Raw genomic sequence first — 20644 nt, forward strand, 5'->3', positions numbered from 1 at the left:
ATTCTTCTTTGCCAAATTTTTCAAAACATATCTTCAATATCTTAGTTCTTCAATTTTTTTCATCTTCATATCTTTATATATATTGTACTATTCTACTATTGCCAAATAAATCTTTTAAGGTTGAAGTAATTTATTAGAGTAGTTTGCTTGTAATAGAACTTTATTTTGTATTAGATGAACTTTAATATGTAATTATCTACTAGCCTCCTAATTCCATGGCCTTAGCTCTTAATCATCTTCAATCTTTAGTCAAGAACTTAGAATTCTTCATAAATTCTTTCTCAAGTCATTCTATGACTTAAAGACTTAAAACTATTTATATAAAAAAATGAAAAAAATAAAATAAAATTTGAATAATAAAATTTCTATTATGATTTTTATTATTTTATTTAAAACATGATTTTTAGCTATTTTTATTTTAGAAATTATATTTTATTATTATTATTTGGAATTTAAAATCTATTTTATTTCTAACTATTTTAATTACTTAATATAGCTTAATCACCTTATCTTATAAATTCATAGGTAGCTAGCCATCTTATCTATTTATTTTAATTATATTTATATATATATATATATATATATATATATAATTTTTTTACATTTTATCTATTTTTTTAAATTCTTTTCATATATATTTTTTAAAACTCCATTTATAATATTTTTTATTTTTTATTATTATTTTTTTGTTACAAAGAATATAAATTTAATAATTAATTTTTAGAAATTAAAATTAATGATTAAGAAATAAGAGTTAAAATTTTAAGATAATAAATTTAAATTAATAATAATAAGTATCAAGTTTTTAATAACTTATTTATCAAGGTTGGAACCTATGCAAATTGATATGATACATTCAAACCTCTCACTAAGAAAAAAAAGATTTGACATTGGCCTGAAGGATTAAGCTTATATTATAGAGAATCTAAGCACACTAGTCAACATTATCTAAAGAAGCAATATAATCACAAAATAAGGAACATGGTTGCCATAAATGATAATTTAATAAAAAAAAAAAAGATTATCCATTTACAATATGGACTATTATTAAGGACATGAATGACAAAGAATAAAAACCTCAATATATTCTTGTGTCACTCAAAAAAAAAAATCACTCAAGTAATACAATATTCAAACTAAAATACCTATTTTCAAAAAAAAAAGAACAAAAGACTCTTGAAATTAGACTAAGAAAAAAAAAGACATTGATAATAGCAAAGAAGGCTCTACTTTTGTCTCAAAATATACTATTTAATTCAAAACTATATGAAAACATTTTATAAGACATTTGACACATATTGTCACGGACATACATATAATTACCTATATGAATAGATAAAAGTATGTAAAAGTAGATAAAAGTAGGTTAATTGTGTAATATCTTCTAGACAAGCTTCTTAGAAGCTTCATAGATGCTGCTTTGACTTTATAGGAGTCTATAGTTGACTTTTAGGCTAGAAACTTGGTCAACAAGTTAGCCATGTGCCACACATGTTGGAAGCTTAAAGAACAAGCTAACTACGTGGTCCATCCATAGAAAACTTGCCTTGCAAGCAAAGGCATGTGGCCTAGAAAGTCAACATATATTGGAGGTCTTATAGAACATTGCCACGTGACTTCTAGTTAGATAGTATATATAGAGGCAAGAGTGAAGCCCTCTTCACTCTTGTCAACTCCTTTCTTGCTTCTAGTCTAGTTTCAAGGGTCTCTAGTTTTCTTGTATTTTGGCAATAGCCATTCCAGTTTCTTTCTTAATATACATATTTCTATTTTGTCCTATTTCTTTTTGAGAAAAGTCTCACTTACTCTTTAGCTTTCATCGAGTTCTTGTCCTTGACAGATTGACAAGAGTACACTTACAATATCAGAGCTTTGTCTTTTCTTGATTAAGAATGGATTACCCCTTTTTCTTGATAAGACATAAGCGCATTAGAAGTTGCGGATTACCCTCTTTTAAACTGATATTGTTCTTAGTATTTTCTTTGTTATCAATTCCTCTCTTCTATTTCTTTTGAGCGTTATTAGACATCTTCTCTTTTCTAAGTGCTACTATGGCAGAGCTTGTTGAAATGAAGAGTGCAATGGCACAGATGCAAGAACAATTGAGGGAGTTAATGCTTGCGATGCATCAACTCAATTTACCACCACAAGGAGCAACAAGAATGGTAGGAAGTGAAGATATAGAGATGATTGGAGCTGCTTCAACATCTGCACCAAACCATGTCCCTTCTCCCAGAATGAAACACCCTTCGAGTGTTAGAGAACCGAGAGTTGCCTTGCCCGAGAAGTTTGATGGTACCAGATCCAAGTTTCGAGGATTCATCAATCAGGTCCAACTAGTGATTGAACTTCAATCCCAGAGCTATCCAACTCCAGGGTCACAAATTAGATTCATTGGTACACTTCTTGCAGGTTCAGCATTGTCATGGTTTTCATCTTTTCTTGAACGACGAGATCCAATATTGGATAATCTGGAGGCTTTTTTGGCGGAGTTTCGATCCATGTTTGGAGAACATGATACAATTCGTGTTGCAACCAACAAGATCCGTATTTTGCGACAAGGCAATCGATCAGTAACATTATATGCTTCGCAATTTCGACAACTTGCAACTGATATCAAGTGAGATGATGCCGCACTTGTGAGTCAATTTCTCTACGGATTACAATATGAGGTAAAGAAATTGATGCTTAATTTACCTGATCCTCAAACATTGAGTCAAGCAATTGACTTTGCTGTGAAGTGCGATAATCGACTTTTTGAATTTCGATCCGAGAGTCGCACAAGTGGGCCTCAACGTTACTACAATTCAATGGCAACACCGACGTCTCCTCAACACATACCTTCAGAAGTAGAGGATATGCAAATTGATGCGGTACGTTTCAAACCTCTTACTGAGCAAGAAAAGTCTTGTCGTCGACAAGAAGGATTGTGCTTATATTGTGGAGAACCTAAGCACACTGCTCAACATTGTCCAAAGAAGCGACGTAACTACAAAATGAGGAGTACGGCTGTCAAAGAAGACAGTATGTCGGAAAACGAGTACGTCCAGCTACAATAGGGACCGTGCGGCTGGAATCTTGTACAACTTCTAATGAAGGTCCTATCCTCTCCTCAGAACCATCTCCTTGTTTTATAATAGATGTGCGTTTAGGACCTAATAATTACAAAGCCTGTGGCTTGGTAGATTCAGGAGCCTCATCTTGTTTTTTAGATGAAGAATTTGCTAGATGTCATAGAATATCATTAATACAAAAAACTAAACCTGTATACGTAGAAGTCATAGATGGTCGTCCGTTGTCTTCTGGAGATGTAACTCACGAAACACTTCCTGTAGATGTAGTAATAAATGGTCATAGTAGTTGCGTAAATTTTAATATAATTAGATCTCCCTCTAATCCAGTAATTTTAGGCTTATCATGGTTAGAAAAGTATAATCCTCGAATAGATTGGATTTCTCGTAAACTTGATTTTCCTCAGAGCATTAGTAACAGTTCTATTAATCAAGTAAAAAACCATGAGTCTAGTATAGTAAAACTCGCACTTATAGGTGCAAAAGCATTTATACACGCAGCAAAAGAAGGATCAACTTTTGCTATTTATGCTGCACCTATTTCTGAAAGCGTAAAGACTTCAAGTGGCATTCCAAGTCAATATCAGGATTATCAAGACGTTTTTGAGAAAAAGAATGCAGATATTCTTCCTGAGCATCGCCCATACGATTGTTCAATCGATCTCAAGGAAGGAACTCTGCCACCATTTGGACCAATTTACAGTTTATCGCAAGATGAGTTGGCTGAACTCAAGACATATATTGACGAGAATTTAGCGAAGAATTTCATACGCCATTCAAAATCTCCAGCAGGAGCTCCAATTTTATTCGTAAAGAAAAAAGATGGATCTTTACGAATGTGTGTTGACTATCGAGGACTCAACAAGATCACAATCAAGAATAGGTATCCATTACCTTTGATATCAGGACTCCTTGACCAGTTAAATCAAGCTAAGATCTATACAAAAATAGATCTAAGAGGAGCATATAATCTAGTACGGATCAAAGAAGGAGATGAATGGAAGACTGCGTTTCGAACCAGGTACGGACATTTTGAATATAATGTCATGCCTTTTGGACTCACGAATGCACCAGCTGCTTTTCAACATCTCATGAATGATGTATTTCGTGAATTCTTAGACAATTTTGTCGTCTGCTACCTAGACGATATCCTGATTTATTCTAAGAATGTTGAAGAACATGAAATACATGTTCGTCAAGTATTACAAAAACTCAGAGATGCAGGATTGTACGCCAAGATGGAAAAGTGTGTATTTCATACTACTCAAGTTGACTTTTTAGGATACATCATTTCAAATGATGGTCTTATGATGGATTCTAAGAAAGTCCAAACAATCATGGATTGGAAGATTCCAAGGACAGTAAGAGATGTCCAATGTTTCTTGGGATTTGCCAATTACTATCGGATCTTCATCAAAGACTTCTCACGAGTTGCAGCTCCACTTACACGCTTGACTAGTAAAGATAAATTCCAATGGAATCAAGAAGCGGAAGCAGCATTTGAAGCCTTGAAGACATCATTTGTCTCTGCACCAGTCTTATATCGTGTTGACTTTTCCAAGGTATTTTTTATGGAAACAGACGCATCGGATTTTGCCTTGGGTGCAGTTTTATCACAAATGGGAACAGATGACAAACTTCATCCGATAGCTTTTCATTCAAGAAAATTCTCAGCAGCCGAGATCAATTATGAGATCCACGATAAAGAACTTCTTGCAATCGTGGATTCTTTTCAAGAATGGCGTCATTATCTAGAAGGTGCTTCTAGTCCAGTCACTGTGTATACAGATCACAAGAACCTCGAGTATTTCATGTCAGCACGCGTGTTGAATCGTCGTCAAGCTCGTTGGAGTATGTCTTTGTCAAGATTCGACTTCATTATCACTTATCGGCCAGGAAAACAACAAGGTTTGTCCGATGCCCTGTCTAGACGTTTTTATTTTGCACCAAAAGAAGGAGATGCAGCTTTTGAGCAACAAAGAACGGTCCTCTTGAAACCGGAGCAATTTCATCTCCGAGCAGTGAAATCAACATTGACTGTTGATTCAACTTTTCTCAAGAAAATCCAGTCCAGTATGTCCTTAGACCCTCTTGTTCATGATATCGAGAATAATTCTTCCAAGTCTCATGATTCTTCTAAGTTCGAGTTCAAGAATAATCTATTATATTTTGAAGGACGCCTATATGTTCCAGAAGGAAAAGCACGTTTGCGTGTTCTTCAAGCACGTCATGACTTTCCAGCAGCAGGGCACTTTGGATATAATAAGACTCTGGAACTCATATCAAGAGATTTTTGGTGGCCACAAATGTGGAAGTCAGTCAAAGACTTTGTACAATCATGTGATATTTGTTCAAGATCAAAAATTCCTCGACATCGACCTTACGGACTTCTTCAGCCATTACCTATACCAGAACAACCATGGTCTTCTGTTTCTATGGATTTCATCACAGATCTTCCAAACTCAAGATCTTATGATTCTATATTTGTGATAGTAGATCGTTTCACCAAGATGGCACATTTTATGCCATGTACAAAATCTATCACAGGTGAAGAAACAGCTAAGCTTTTCATTGATAATATCTATCGCTATCATGGATTACCTAAAGATATCATATCGGATAGGGGAACTCAATTTGTGTCGAGATTCTGGAGGACTCTTTTCAAGATTTTAAAAGTGGACATAAAGCTAGCTTCAGCTTTCCATCCTCAAACTGATGGACAAACAGAGCGCGTAAACCAAGTCTTGGAACAGTATTTAAGGTGTACCATCAACTACCAACAAGATGATTGGACAAACCTTCTGCCATTGGCAGAGTTTGCTTATAATAATACGGTACATTCCTCCACGCAACAAACACCTTTCTTTGCCAATTATGGCTATCATCCACGACTTGATACTTTTGATTTTTCAAAAGTTGATAATCCTGCAGCAGAAGATATGGCAAATCGGTTGTCAGAGTTACATGCAATAATGAAGGCGCAGTTGAAGAAAGCTCAAGAACGACAAAAGATAAATGCAGATGTATATCGTAAAGAGCAACCACAACTCAACGTGGGTGATAAGGTATGGCTACTTCGTCGCAATATCAAGACCACTCGACCTTGTGACAAATTGGACTATCGTAGGCTTGGCCCCTTTTCTGTTTCTGAACAGATCAACCCAGTTGCATATCGGTTACATCTACCGGAGTCAATGAAGATCCATCCTGTATTCCACGTGTCTCTTCTTGAACCATATAAGACAGTGGATATATAAGGAAGAAGACAAATGCCACCGCCTCCTATAGAAGTAGATAATAATGAAGAATTTGAGGTGGAAGAGATATTAGACTCAAGGCGGCGCCGAAATAAGCTGGAATATCTTGTTCATTGGCGCGGATATGATATTAGTGAGCGCACATGGGAGCCATCCAGGAATCTAGCAAATGCATCAACTAAAGTCAAAGTTTTTCATCAACGACATCCATCAAAACCAAGATGAAAACCTCTCTTATAAAAGAGACAAGATTGAGGCAAGATAACATTCAATTTCCTATCCTTGTTTGTAACTTCTTTGCATTTGTGACGCTAATTAGATGGAGAGCCAAGAACCAGCGGATTCAACTCAAGAACCTTCGTTTGCTGACTTACCGGATGAGAAATTGCGATTGTCACAACCTTCAAGATGACGCAACCGAGATGAAGACCCTCAAGAACGACATGTTCTTCCTCGAATAGATGGTGAGATACAACGCGTTTGGTATCACGACCTTGGAAGAGATTCTCGATGTTTGGTGATATTATTGGAGATAGGAACGACTCCTGATGGTATTTCAAATGTATTATTTGAAAGAAGTTATGAAGGCCTCAACAGTGATCAAATAACAGGGTGGTCTTCTCGCCCTGGAATGGGACACTATCGATGGCTAAGAGGACCCATCAACTATCTTCGAAGAGAACAAAGATCAGAGTATGTAGCAAATACAATTCGCCGCATATTAGATTTTCTCAATATATAATCACCGCTCCTCGTGGAACTCGTCCCTAGAAGGGGGGGTAATGTCACGGACATACATATAATTACCTATATGAATAGATAAAAGTATGTAAAAGTAGATAAAATTAGGTTAATTATGTAATATCTTCTAGACAAGCTTCTTAGAAGCTTCATAGACGTTGCTTTGACTTTATAGGAGTCTATAGTTGACTTTTAGGCTAGAAACTTGGTCAACAAGTTAGCCATGTGCCACACATGTTGGAAGCTTAAAGAATAAGCTAACTACATGGTCCATCCATAGAAAACTTGCCTTGCAAGCAAAGGCATGTGGCCTAGAAAGTCAACATATATTGGAGGTCTTATAGAACATTGCCACGTGGCTTCTAGTTAGATAGTATATATAGAGGCAAGAGTGAAGCCCTCTTCACTCTTGTCAACTCCTTTCTTGCTTCTAGTCTAGTTTCAAGGGTCTCTAGTTTTCTTGTATTTTGGCAATAGCCATTCCAGTTTCTTTCTTAATATACATATTTCTATTTTGTCCTATTTCTTTTTGAGAAAAGTCTCACTTACTCTTTAGCTTTCATCGAGTTCTTGTCCTTGACACATATCAAACTTGTAAGACAAATTTTACATATGTGCCTCATGTCAAACTTTTAGAATAAGTGGCCAATATATGTGACATATTGCTAATTTTTTGGCCAAGTTATCAACCTACTAATCACCTACAAACATGTATAAAGTCAAATTGCATCTATAAAGCTTTTAAAAAGCTTTTCTACAAGATATTATCAAATCTATTTACTTCTATTTATTTTTATCTAATTCTTTCAATCTAAATAAATACATAGATCTATGACAACCATGCAGCTAAAATCTTGTACAACACTTAGTAAAACTTCTATTATTTTCTTAGATCTGTCACCTTGTTTTATAATAGTTGTTTGTTTAGGACCAAAAAATTACAAAGTATCTATCTTATTAGATTTAGGAGCCTTAGTTTTTTTTCATAGACAAAAACTTCATCAAAAAATAAGAAGTATCTTTTATAAAGAAGATTAATGTAAAAGACATAAATAATTATTTTTTATATTTTAAAAATATTATTCATAAAATTTTTCTTGTAAAAATAATAATTAATAATCATAATAGCTAAATAATATTTAATATTATTAGATTTATTTTTAATTCAAATTTTTTAGGTTTATTATGACTAAAAAAGTATAATCTTTAAATAGATTGTATTTCTTATAATCTCAATTTTTTCCATAGTACAACTCAATTTTTTTTATTTAAGCAAAAATTTATAAATTTAATATATCTAAGTCCTTATAGTTAGATGTAAGAGCTTTTATTCATGCTACAAAAGAAAGAATATATTCTGTTATTTATGCTACATCCATTTTTGATGGTGGAAAGATTTTAAGCGGCATTTCAAATTACTATAAGGATTATCAAGACGTTTTTAATATATAAAATATAAATATTCTTTTAAAGCATTATTGTTATGATTACTCAATCAATATTTAAAAAGAAGCTCAACCACCATTTGGACCAATGTATAACTTATCATAAAACAAGTTGGTTGTATTTAAAGAGAATATTAGTAAAAACCTTTCAAAGAACTTTAAATGTCATTCAAAATTTTTAACATGAATTCTTATCTTGTTTGTAAAGTTCAAACTATCTTATATTAAAAGGCTCCAAAAAGAATATAAAATGTATAGTATTTTTTGAAATCTATTTATTACTATTAAATCTTTATTTCTATTAATTACTATTGAAAACTATAACTTCTTAGTTTGCAAGATATAGCACATTTAACTTGGTCTTTAGGATTTTAGATTTATATAGGTTTATAGATATTGAGTATTTGACCATTTTGGTTTTTGAATAGACTTTGCAAATAAGAAGAAATTCTTAAGTTTTGATTTGATCTACATCACTATTTTGGAGATCTATAAATTTAGAAGTCAACTTAGAATGCTCTACAAGTTTTTTAATCTTCAAATATACAGTTGTTGACTTGGTATTTTATTTGTTGACTTTTTTTATCTTTTGTCTTTTTAAAATTTTGAATTGACCTATCTCCCTATTTGTTATGCTTTTTAATTCTTATGGTATATTTAAAATCTTCAATAATTTTATAATTTAAAAGATATGAGGTTTTTAAAATTATAAATTAATCTTTAATAAATATAAAATAAAATAAAATAAAATAAATACATGTAGATTTGATAATACTATAATAATGAAATATATAGCTTATATAGAATTATATATATATATATATATGTATTTTAATTTCAAAATATCATATTATATATAAAATGACTAAAATTATATAATCTATATTTTAAGTCCATACAATGGATTGTACATTGTTACTCCAATTTGCACCATACTTTCTAATGAAGTGACGAGCTCTTTAAATATGATCTTCTTCAGCACATTCTTTCTTTTAATATCCACCATCATTGGTCCTCTTTAACATCACTCCATCCACACATTGTTTTACAATTCTACTATGAACATGCAAATGTACATTGTAAAGAAATCAAAAAAATAAAATGACAATTACTTGGATCATCTTACTTCCAACCATCATATTAATGCTTGTTGATGTACTTAGGCACTTCTCCACTCTTTTGCTTATTGAAGTTGATGCTTTATATGCTTGCCACTCCACTCCACCCTATTGGTTATCTAACAAAAGTCTATGCATTTTTGACACAAATAAAAAGTACATATGAATATCTTCCAAAAATCTCATTCACCAACTTTTGTAATACACACCAACATGTTTCAAAGATTTTTTTTATACATTCTTATTTATATACTACATGATCTAAAATAATAGTTTGAATCTTCTTTAATATCAAAATATTAATAAAAAATTACAAAATATATTTATTAATGTTTAAAAGATAAGACACATAAAAGAATGACTCCAAAAAAATGTCACGAAAATAATAATTATTCATCCCTACAAATGTTCATAAAGTTGCATTCCTAATTTTTTTGCCAATGATTGTTCTATTGAATACTGTACCCAACAACCCTAAACATGTAAACAACTCAAATTTCTACATTTGCATTCAAAGTGCAATATTATTTGATTCCTCAACAATGAAAATTCCTGAATATTGAGGTACTGATCTTTTTGCCACATTTGTCACAATGTTAACCCACACCAATACCACCATTATGGACAATATCTATTTCAAGGATAAATATGAAAAATGCACAAATGCATATATTGTGCTGACATACATGAAATTATGCAATACTTTCCATTTGTATGGAAACACAATTAATATTGGCTATCAATAATGAAAGTCATCCATGTAAAGATATCAATGCTACTACCGCTAAGCGGCTTCCAAATTTTTTCATTCCCTCAAATGCCTGAGTATTTTGGAATATGAACGCTGACATATGTCTAAAATATATGACGCTGAAATATGTGAACGGACAAATTTACCATCCCTCTGATCCATAATTCTTGCCCATTTGCCCAGATTTATCCATATAACTAATTTCAGCCCAGGATACCAAAATTTCAGGTAAATTCCATGGCACTGAGATACTCACCATTCGCTTCAAAATGATCTACCAAGCGTTTCAGGAAGTCATCTTTCCCCACTGTTTCAACGTTGCAGACAATGCAGCACTGCCTGCGTGCACGAGTCACAGCCACATTCATTCTCCTCTTGTCGCTCAGAAATCCTACCTGCAAAGAGACATGAATCACAACTTGTCATCCAAGAGTATTGACTATTTCACGTTAACCACGCTGTCCCATTTATCAGGCTCAGATTTGAAGACCAATGGCGACACTCCTAACGGTATTCAGAACAACAGAGGCAAAAGGAGTTGCCATGGGTTACAGAAGGATCATATGAACCATGAAGTAAAACATTAGAACAAGCGGTGTACCTCGTGCGTGTCGTTAGACCGCACCATCGAAATGACTATTGCCTCTTTTTCGCGTCCTTGAAAACCATCAACAGTACTGATTTCTAAATCAACCAACTTTTTGTCATCAGAGCGCATACCCTTGAGGATTCCCACCTGTTTTCCACCAAAATCCACAACGAATGGTGATTATTTCTTCACTCGAATGATAAACTATATATGTGTGAAGAATCAGACACGTTGAAAACATTTTACTACTAAAGAACGGACCACTGAGAAACCCACAGTTAAAAAATTTATATTTCCTCCGTGTCATTCAAAAGTAAGAAAACTCAATTGAGTTGTTACTCATTCGACACAGTTACAAAGAGGAGAGGAAGACCTGAGCTGAATAAGGCGTTATGATCCCAATATCACAAGCTTGTACCCCTGCTTCCATGAGTAGTTTTGCATGTGCTACTGCAACACGGGCTTCACCCTCGTTGTAAGTACTATCAGCCTCATCTTTCTTCTCTTCCATATCACACCTGATAACAGCAATCATGCATTTGTTACATGTTCCAAGCGTATAAGCACTTGTCTGACTCTCCTAGAAATCAGCACCTCTTTGCATGAGCAACTACTCAGGAAAACACATTTTAGACAATCAGATTGTACCCCAGCATTTGTTATACGAAGATTCTTTCAATAAAGCATTTGGACGACGTATAACATCAACATCTATTCCACTTCTGAAAAATTGCAGACACCAGATACATGTATGATTGATAAAACCCTTTTGCTGGTAGTTGTGATATTAACTGTCTCCATACTGAGACATAATCAGTGACCATCGAAATGAAAGAGTCTATGAATTCTGAGCTCATCGGGGTAAATTTTTATGAAAAATATACCAAGAACAAGCATGATAAAATTAAGGAAAAATACCCATCTGTGTCGATAAGGATCAGGGTTGGTTCAGTAGCGCTTGTCTGTTTGACTCCTTCGAGATCACAGAGACTATGTCCAGAGACACTGGAATGGGCTTCAATCTACAAAACCATAATGAAGTCCCTGATCAGGAAAAATTGAATGCTATCTCGATCATTTCGAAATACCTAAGAATCTTACTACACGTATAGATACCTATGCAGCCAAGCGCATCAACAAGCAGCTGGGTATTGCCTCTAGTATTCAATAAACTTGTAGGCATGCCAAGTGATGAAATAAAGATCCAAGATATATCCCTCTACTTCCCAAACGCCCTCGTATATCAATGGGCCTTCAGGAACAAAGACAGGTACAGCGTATACTGAGATCATGTAGATGGTACGAGGACGCACCTTATCATTGTAAAGCTCACGAGAAGACCACTGCATTATTAGCTCGTGCATTCTATACTGCACTGTCAACATAGAGGTAATATCATCACCATATAATGCTGTCAGACGCTCGAAGAGCGTCCTGCCGTATCCTTTGTTCTCAGCCTCGGCACTTTGCACGGTTGGAGACAGCTGAAGATGGTCACCTGCCAAAACGCATCGTCGGCCCTGGAGTCCCCATGAATTAAACAGTTACTAATTTCATCAACAAATAGTTACGAGACTCTTATTTTGAGGATAAGTCAATTCATACAAGAAGAATCCACAAAAAAATCATTTACATGTAATGGTAATTTTCGAACCGGACAAGCAATAAACGATTGACAGGGACAGAAGCCAAGAAGCTCATTCTACCTTCAATAATGCAATCCAGCAGGCAATTTCTAAAGCTTGAGCTGCTTCATCAATGATAACAACATCAAAAGTTGTATCACGCAGTTGACGAGTGAGCGCTCCTGTGAGAGTTGTCAGAATTACAGTCGAGTCTTTGATAACATCGGCGACTGCTTGCTGTTGTCTCTGTCGTTCTTCCTTGCCCAGACTCCGCAGCTCCCTTCTGATATCTCCACGTGTTCGTCTATCTTTTGCTTTCAAAAGCTTGCTGTTCAAAACCTATGTGACACACAGAGAGAATTAAAAGTCGTCCGCTCAGAAACTTCAGCCCTAGATGGAAATGACGTGTATACGAAAGACACTTGGAGGCTGTTGACAGACATATATCATCGAGCTACCCCACTACATTACAATTCAATTTTCGAAAGTCAGTCGTGCGACAGACTGTAGTGAGTAAAAAATGATGAGAGACACAAGGAAAGTAATTCTAGATGGCTTGGACTGTGCTCTAAGGATTCTAACAAGAAGAGAGGAGGAGCAGAATGCATACCGCAGCTAGAATATTCTGACGGAATGCAACTATCCATGCATTGTTCCAAAAGTGCTTACCTTCATCTCCTTACGCACATCGTTGGCGAGGCTACTATTGTCTGCCCTCATAACCTGAACATAGAACAAATATCATGAAAGAATTCCTCCATTAAATGACGTGCAGGAATAAATTGAGGTTTAGTATATTTTCTGAAAAACTACTTAAGCTACTAGCTGCATGATAAATCAATGAACAGTTCTGGTGAAAAGAGAGATGTTCACGAATCAAACGAATAAGAGCATGTAAAATTGCAAAATGAATACAAACTATGAATAAGAATTTGTAACAGACCTGTGCATCCAAGGAAGAATCTAAAACTTGAGGCAGGAGGCGTGCAGGATGACCCATTCGAACCAACTTCACTCTGCATCAGTAATTAATAGTCACTTAGACCGCTGAATTCTCAAGAGCGCCTCATAACATTCAGCCAGAATGTAAAACACAATCAGGAAGAATATATTCATTGGATGGAAATGCACAAAATTACAATGAAAAGGGTCGAGAAATGACAAACTACATATCTATAAAGATTTCACAGAACTACAATATGACTGAGATCGGCTGAAAATTTACCTGTGGCATGCAAGCCGCTCGACTAAGTTGTCAACAGCAATGTTTGATGCCGCGCAGGCTAGAATCTTGGAGCTCCTCTTGACCTCCTGAAGGATGAGCTCAACCACAGCAGTCGTCTTGCCCGTGCCAGGAGGTCCATGTAACAACATGACATTGTTTGAACCCAATGCTTTCGAAACAGCTGCCTTCTGCTCTGACAATCACACCACACTTTGCTTGCTCAAACTTGGATAATGCTCATTCTCCATCCCAGGTAGACATAATCTCTGCATTACTGCCACTTGCTCACCAGCGTCTGGTCCATTTGCACACCATGTTAACCCAAAGGCACTTAATATGCGATTACACTCCAGCATATCACCGTAAATGGGTTCATACCTCCAGGTCTTTATTGGAAACCCTTGCTTCATTTAGACTACGTGACGAACTCATTATCCACTAGGGAGCACTTCTAGCGAATTTGGTCAAGTTATCCCAGATATTGAACATACTTAATGCCTTAGCAATGACTACCACATGAAAAGTGGACTTACCTGGGAATGATCAAGATTTTTGTTAAAAGGAGTAAAAGTAACCGGTTTTTTCGCAAATGAAGGAGCTTTGCCTCCGAAGAGAACCGGAACCAGATCGACAGCAGGTCCTTTGACCCCCTTGCTCAGCTCTATCAAGGTGTCCTTGAGCCGCCTGTATGTCACCTGTTATCACACCTATGTTAGTTTGAAAAAGCCTTCTAGGCAAACTCCGAGACAAAAGTACGTGATGGAACATATACAGATTCAACAATCAAAAAAAAAAAAAAAAAAACGGAGAATGCATGAGAGGACGTACTTCGTTGGCTAATTTCTCCAGTCGTAAAGGGGAGTCTAACCCCTCCTCGGGCGGATCATCGACCGCAAGTACAATTGAATTATCCTAAACTCCATGAAAACCAAAGACAAACTAGTGAGTTTCTACAACCACTAGCAACTGGAAATCCATGACTACAGAATGGAACAACGATCTCAATAAAATCATCACTGAAAACATTTACAGCAGTGAAACAAAGAAATCGGATAGGGATATTTCATACACCTTAATACGATACACGGTTCCTTGTCCGAGAGATGGACTGTTGCCGTCTCCTTTATTCAGTTTTAGATTCACTACGTCATGAGGCGTCAGCTGTATAGAGACCAACCCAGACACTCCCAACCACATTTAAGTCCTTGCAAGTCCAAACACGAATACCAACAGTAGCAGCAGCGAATGACACTGTGATTTCACTCTCAAATTGAATCCATCTAAAATAATCTAACCATACCTTGTGAGGAGGGAGTAAATCGCCTCTATTTGCCTGCAACTCCAGTAAAGTCTTCCCCAACAGTCCTGACTACGCATTAAATATTCATAAGGCCAAGCCAGGGCGGTTAATTGAAACGGAACCTTGGCAATTCAAGACGGAAAAACTTCAAGCTAAGTAATCATGCATCAAATTTCAGATAAACGCTACATGATCTGTTTAAGAGATAGGGTCGATCTCTTTGCTTTATGTGATATAGGGGATAAACACATGAGGGAAACGACGAGAATGATTGCTTCGAAGCACAAGGTGCATTGTGGCAGTCACCTGAACGTCAGTGCATTTAAGATTGAGAATTATGGACCCTCGCTTCTGAGCGATTTCCGGCTTCAAATTTGACAATGCATCCAAGGATGCCGCTATCTCTGCTTCCTGGCTTTGTCAAACCCAACAGTAACTGTAAGATACAAGGAACCAAGTTCAGGTACTTATTTCAGGTACAAAATGCTGTGGCACACAGCAAAGCCCACAGAGGCGAATCCCAAATGTAGTTTCACACCACAGTCGGCTTCGAAGGAGGATTATGACATGGAATTTCAAGTCACCACTTATTCTTGAGACAAAACAGAAAGCAGAATTTGCTAGAGTAGGAGTAGAACGCCAGCTCCTGAGCCAGCAGATAGAACTTCAAGCAGGAAAATACTGGTTACATTAGAATACCTACAACAAATTCCTTAGAAAAGAGACTGTCGTCTCCATCAACTGCAACAGCGAATTCAACAATTATCGCCCCTGAAACCTTAGACAACGATAATGGCTTGTTACTACGGGCATAGGTAGCAAGGCACCACCTTCTCAAGATCAACAAGGGGCAGCATTTGGCTAATAAATTGCTCCAGCGTCACAGCTTCGCAAAATGCTTTGGGTTTGCTGTTGCTCTTGCTGCTACCCTTGGTTGATGCTTTCGCCTTCCCCTTGGAAAGATCACCCTTCCCATGTTGACCCAGACTCGACAAGGCGGGCGAAGGTAGCTGGGACATGGTGGGTAAAAAATTTGCTGCAGCTCTTCCAACAGACTGCGCCCGCCTTCTGTTCCACCGTTAGGGAGGCCACACCACTGTACCGTGTCTCCACCAATGCATCGACTCTCCGCCCACACACTCGCCTCTTTTCACAACTTAAATTTCGCCCTTAAAATTCCTGAAACCCATAGCAACCCATTACTCCATCTGTCCCGTTAAAGCCTACCCGCCGTCACCGCACTACTTAATCCACACTCGTGGTCCCGATTCTCAACTCCAAGCCACGACATCAGCCTTTCCGCCCCTATCTCTCCCTCGCTCACTCTCAACAGATGTTGGCTTCCGTGAGTGAGGAAGGGAAAAACCGTTTCGAGTATTTATTCACAGCACTCTAAAAGGAGGCACATGTACAGTGGTGATGGAGGCGGGATTCCGAGTAAAAGGCCCCAGAAAGTGAACGAAGAGGGGTTGAGAGGGCTGCAGAGGGGATGGGCATTGAATAGTGCAAAAGCAGAAAGCACCAACGCGATTGGACGCTGTGAAAAATTTGAAGCCCTTCCTGACCACTTCGGCAACTCAGGCACTTTCCTTCTTTGTACCAGATTCCTCTCTTGCTCTCTTTGTCTCACTCCGCAAGCATCTGCTTAGGCCACCCTTCTGCAAATTGGCTCTCTAACTCGCCAAAAAATTTCGGTCCACTGCCTCAAATGCATTATACCAAATCTAACCCAATTTCACCTCTTCCCTTCTCCTTTGGTTTTATACGTAACCTTCTCAGTCTTTCTTTTAGGGTTTCGAGCTGTCAGTTTCACGAAAGTTAGAAGAATGGTTTGTTAAAAATACTGATAAAATGCGCTGATTATTATAATAACCCCAAACTGGATTGTTGATTCTTATCCTTTCGCACAACGGTCTTTTCCCATTCATACATCACACGGTTGAGACACACCAAAGTAAGCTTTACGACTCCTCAGGGGCAATTTCAAGTATGAAGGTAGTTTCTTGACTAAACCAGTAAAAAATCAGTAAGGGCTAATATTATACGTTCCCATACCAAACCTAATGTACTTCCCAAGTGGCTTAATGGTCAACTTCGATGAACAAAATCAGGAAATTACTGTAAATCGTAGACGATTCATGGCAAATCGGCTGGTAAAACGAGAAATCACTGGGCGGAAAACCCGGACTGTCTGTGGACGAGGGCATTGGGTAGGGCCTACAGGAGAAAAAAGTTAGTAATAGATGGAGTTCAACGAGCTCGGCAAGCTAAGTGACAGCATGAACAGCTTTTGCCAAGCAGAACTTGCCAACTCTGCTAGCAGGCCTTCATAGAGAGGTAATCCTCATGAACATCTTAAAAAAGCCTACATGACGTCTCCAACCAAAAAAGTGGACTAAAGACAGAGATCAAATCCATGATGTCTATGACCCTGCACAAGTCTTTCCAAATGCGAACACACAATGTGCAACAATCCAATTCTCCATGAAAGATATCCACAGATTACAACTGAACCTGACCGGCGAAGGATAGTCAGAGAAATCACTCATGTAAAATTGAGTTAAAAGATTATCTTTAAAAAACTTAGAAATTCGGTTGGAATTTAGACAAAATGAACCCACTGAACCACACCATCATCAATGCCACGTGTGATTATTACATGGTCGTAAGTCGGGCGACACATTGCTCAAAAGCTGTAAAAGTAGCTTTCGTTTGTGCTTACAACTTACTGAACTGACCTCCAATATAAGGAGTAACAAAACTAATTTAGAACTCGTCATCATCGTCATCCTCATCAACAAAACTGCTCAGCTGGCCACTGAGTCCATCATCCTGTTCAAGGGCCTGGCTTATCGCCTGTTCATCAACTTGGTCGTCGTCATAAAGTGATGTGTTCCGGCGGAATTCTTCTGCCCTGATTTCCCACTGTGGTCTTTGATTCTTCTCCTCAGCCAAGTCCTTCTCAATGGCTTTTCTGATTGGCATCACGACCAGAAAGTACTGTTGACACAAACATGCAAAGGGCACATTACCATAAAAGTGAAGGGACATACTATAAAACGCAATCAGAAAAAGCTACTGAAGTACCTAACAAACCTTAAAGACAATTACACTGGTTCTGAAAACACCATTTGCTCAAAATACAGACTTAGGGTCGGAGAAGTGCTTTCGGACGTACTTGAGCCACTGCTAGCACAGGGATCCACCATTTGCCCCATTCATTAGCGTTGGGACCATCGATCAGCTTTTTATCAACGAAAACTGAATCAGTGGTTCCTGTAGCCACCTCAACTATTCGCTCAACCAGGGCTGGAAGCCAAACCGTCCCATTGGGAAGAATCTAAATGCACAGAAAAGAAAACATCAGTACATTTTATACTGGCGAAACACTATTTGGTATGCATTAATAGTTCAACAACAGATGTGCACTCTCGTTTTACACTGGCATTGTAGATGGATGGTCTATGCGACCCCCACATACCTTCTCTCCTCCATCATTTGTGTTGCATCGACCACTATTCTCCACTAACGCGTAAGGCACCTGCACATTATTTTACAAAGGATAGAAATAATTTAGATGCGAATCGTGAAGATTGCAAACGGTTGAGGTCAAAAGATATTGGAATCACCAACCTGCACACAAAATGCACAACTGATCCACGAAATGATAAACAGCGCTACATGAACCGTATGATTGAATTCATCAATGAAGTGAAGCAGACCTAGAACGAACACGCAATCAGCCCCCCAAAAAGCCACCTTAAAAGAATTTCCATACCTCTTTCTCATCTTTCTTTAAACCTGCCTCCTGCCGAATTGCTGCCTGCAAGGCAGCTGACCTTTTCTCCACAAATTCGGTGTAGTTCACACCATCGGAAGGGGAGAATTGCGCATGTGTAAGAACAATCACTGCTAAGCGCCAAAAATTAGGTCCAAAACTCCGTGCCAAACCCCTGATCACCTGCCTGTCTAAGTTGTCCACACGATAGCCATCTAGCCTATCAACATAAAGTACAACGTCGATGGTCTTGCTCAAAAGAAACCTGCAGAAAAATAATTAATCAAATCTTCAGTAAGAGGATACGTGACAAGGTTCCATAATCGTCTGTGCAACACAGAATAAGACCCAAGAGGCTGCAAAAAGAAGAAGAAGAAGAAGGAGAAAAATATAGACATATAGAAATATAAAATATAAAATATAAAACCCTTCTCTAGGAAATATATATTACCAGTCAGCCACTACAATAGTCAATGTTGTCTTGGTTTCAATAAGGCAACATACCACGTTAAGTGGCGAGATAGACGTACAAAAGCAACAAAAAAAATCCGTTTTCTTCGATGTCCTACCAGCAGAACGTGCTTCTAGTTTTCTTCCTACAATTCTAACGTTCTTCATTATAAATTTCAACTTCGGCTGAGATGGGGGGGGGGACGGCTCTACACCCATCTGACCTAGCGTAGTCTACAAGCTAAGAGTTTGGATAACTTGGATTAGAATTAAAAACGTGAAGATTCAAGTCAAAAGTATGAGTGGCTACCGCATAACGCTTTGAATTGCGAAAACATGCCAGTACCTTTTAATAATGTCGAGAGCCTGGTCGTTGATACAGCCTCCTTCAACCAGGCCTGGGGTATCTATGATATTCAATGTAAACCCTGCTCTTGACCTCGCACATTGAAGCGGTCTCAAAGTCTCTGACTGAATCAGCAAATCACCAATCTTTTGAGAATAGCTTTCTTAAGCATTTCACAACTACAATGCGACGCCAAAATTTACTCCTTAAACTACATATCCAAATTTTTCTCAGTTGCATTACCTGGAAAGCACTGACAATAGTAACCCTTTCGCCAACGATTGAATTCACAGTAGAGCTTTTGCCAACCCCGCCTTTGCCCACCACTAAAACCGTCAGGGATTCCTTATTCTGCAGAAAAACAAGTGGCGACATTCAGACTCTGTCAATGCTAAGCTATGTAATTCCCACTGCCTGCGTGAAAACATCATCACCTACAAAACCTACTTCAATGCTTCCAGTAAAGCCACCGTTGGTCTAAAATTGCGTCCTCCCGACTCATCCTCAAACGAAATTATAGAAATTCCAAACAAAAACTAAACCCAGAATCCGAACCAAAACCCACTCACACCTGCTGGCGGAGAGTCCCGAGAATGTTGTGCAGAGCTGTCTGAGTGGCGACGGGGAACTGCTGTAGCCCAGTCCACTCACGCGCAGGAGTGGCCGCCATCGTTCCCAACACAACGATTCCTTCCTTGCACCCTTTAACACTCCTTGCTCCCAAAACCCAGCAAACCCAAAACCCAACAAACCCAAAACCCCACCAATTCAGAAAACCATTTCCTAAATCCGCATGGACAAAAAGAACCAAAAACCGGCTACCCTACGGTAGACAACGGGCGTTGAATGAAGTCTCGGAAGCAGGAGCTCAAGGACAAGGGGCCAAATGGCAGGATTAGACGACTGACGCAAACAGAAGCCTGGTGAGCTTGGAGCTTCAAGAGGAAC

The 20644-nt window shown here is 37.6% G+C and overlaps 2 protein-coding genes across 2 annotated transcripts; both read right to left on the reverse strand.

The window, feature by feature from the left end:
* Positions 1-10242: 10242 nt before the first annotated feature.
* Positions 10243-16656, reverse strand: LOC112282995 (uncharacterized). The gene is made up of 15 exons (XM_024521266.3): positions 15953-16656; positions 15429-15533; positions 15123-15191; positions 14894-14983; positions 14651-14734; positions 14356-14517; positions 13823-14010; positions 13541-13613; positions 13267-13320; positions 12679-12936; positions 12286-12492; positions 11891-11994; positions 11346-11490; positions 10985-11119; positions 10243-10778 (listed from the first exon to the last, which is right to left on the reverse strand). Exons 1-15 carry the CDS (start codon positions 16139-16141, stop codon positions 10608-10610), a joined length of 2034 nt encoding a protein of 677 aa, XP_024377034.1. The 5' UTR covers positions 16142-16656; the 3' UTR covers positions 10243-10607.
* Positions 16657-17653: 997 nt separating this feature from the next.
* Positions 17654-20642, reverse strand: LOC112282996 (translocase of chloroplast 34). The gene is made up of 7 exons (XM_024521268.3): positions 20268-20642; positions 19940-20047; positions 19697-19821; positions 18901-19165; positions 18604-18663; positions 18301-18462; positions 17654-18122 (listed from the first exon to the last, which is right to left on the reverse strand). The coding sequence occupies exons 1-7, from the start codon at positions 20364-20366 to the stop codon at positions 17889-17891; spliced, it is 1053 nt and encodes a 350-aa protein (XP_024377036.1). The 5' UTR covers positions 20367-20642; the 3' UTR covers positions 17654-17888.
* Positions 20643-20644: the final 2 nt, after the last annotated feature.

The sequence above is a fragment of the Physcomitrium patens genome, chromosome 5 (assembly GCF_059467195.1).
Source record: "Physcomitrium patens ecotype Gransden chromosome 5, ASM5946719v1, whole genome shotgun sequence".
Taxonomy (NCBI): Eukaryota; Viridiplantae; Streptophyta; class Bryopsida; order Funariales; family Funariaceae; genus Physcomitrium; species Physcomitrium patens.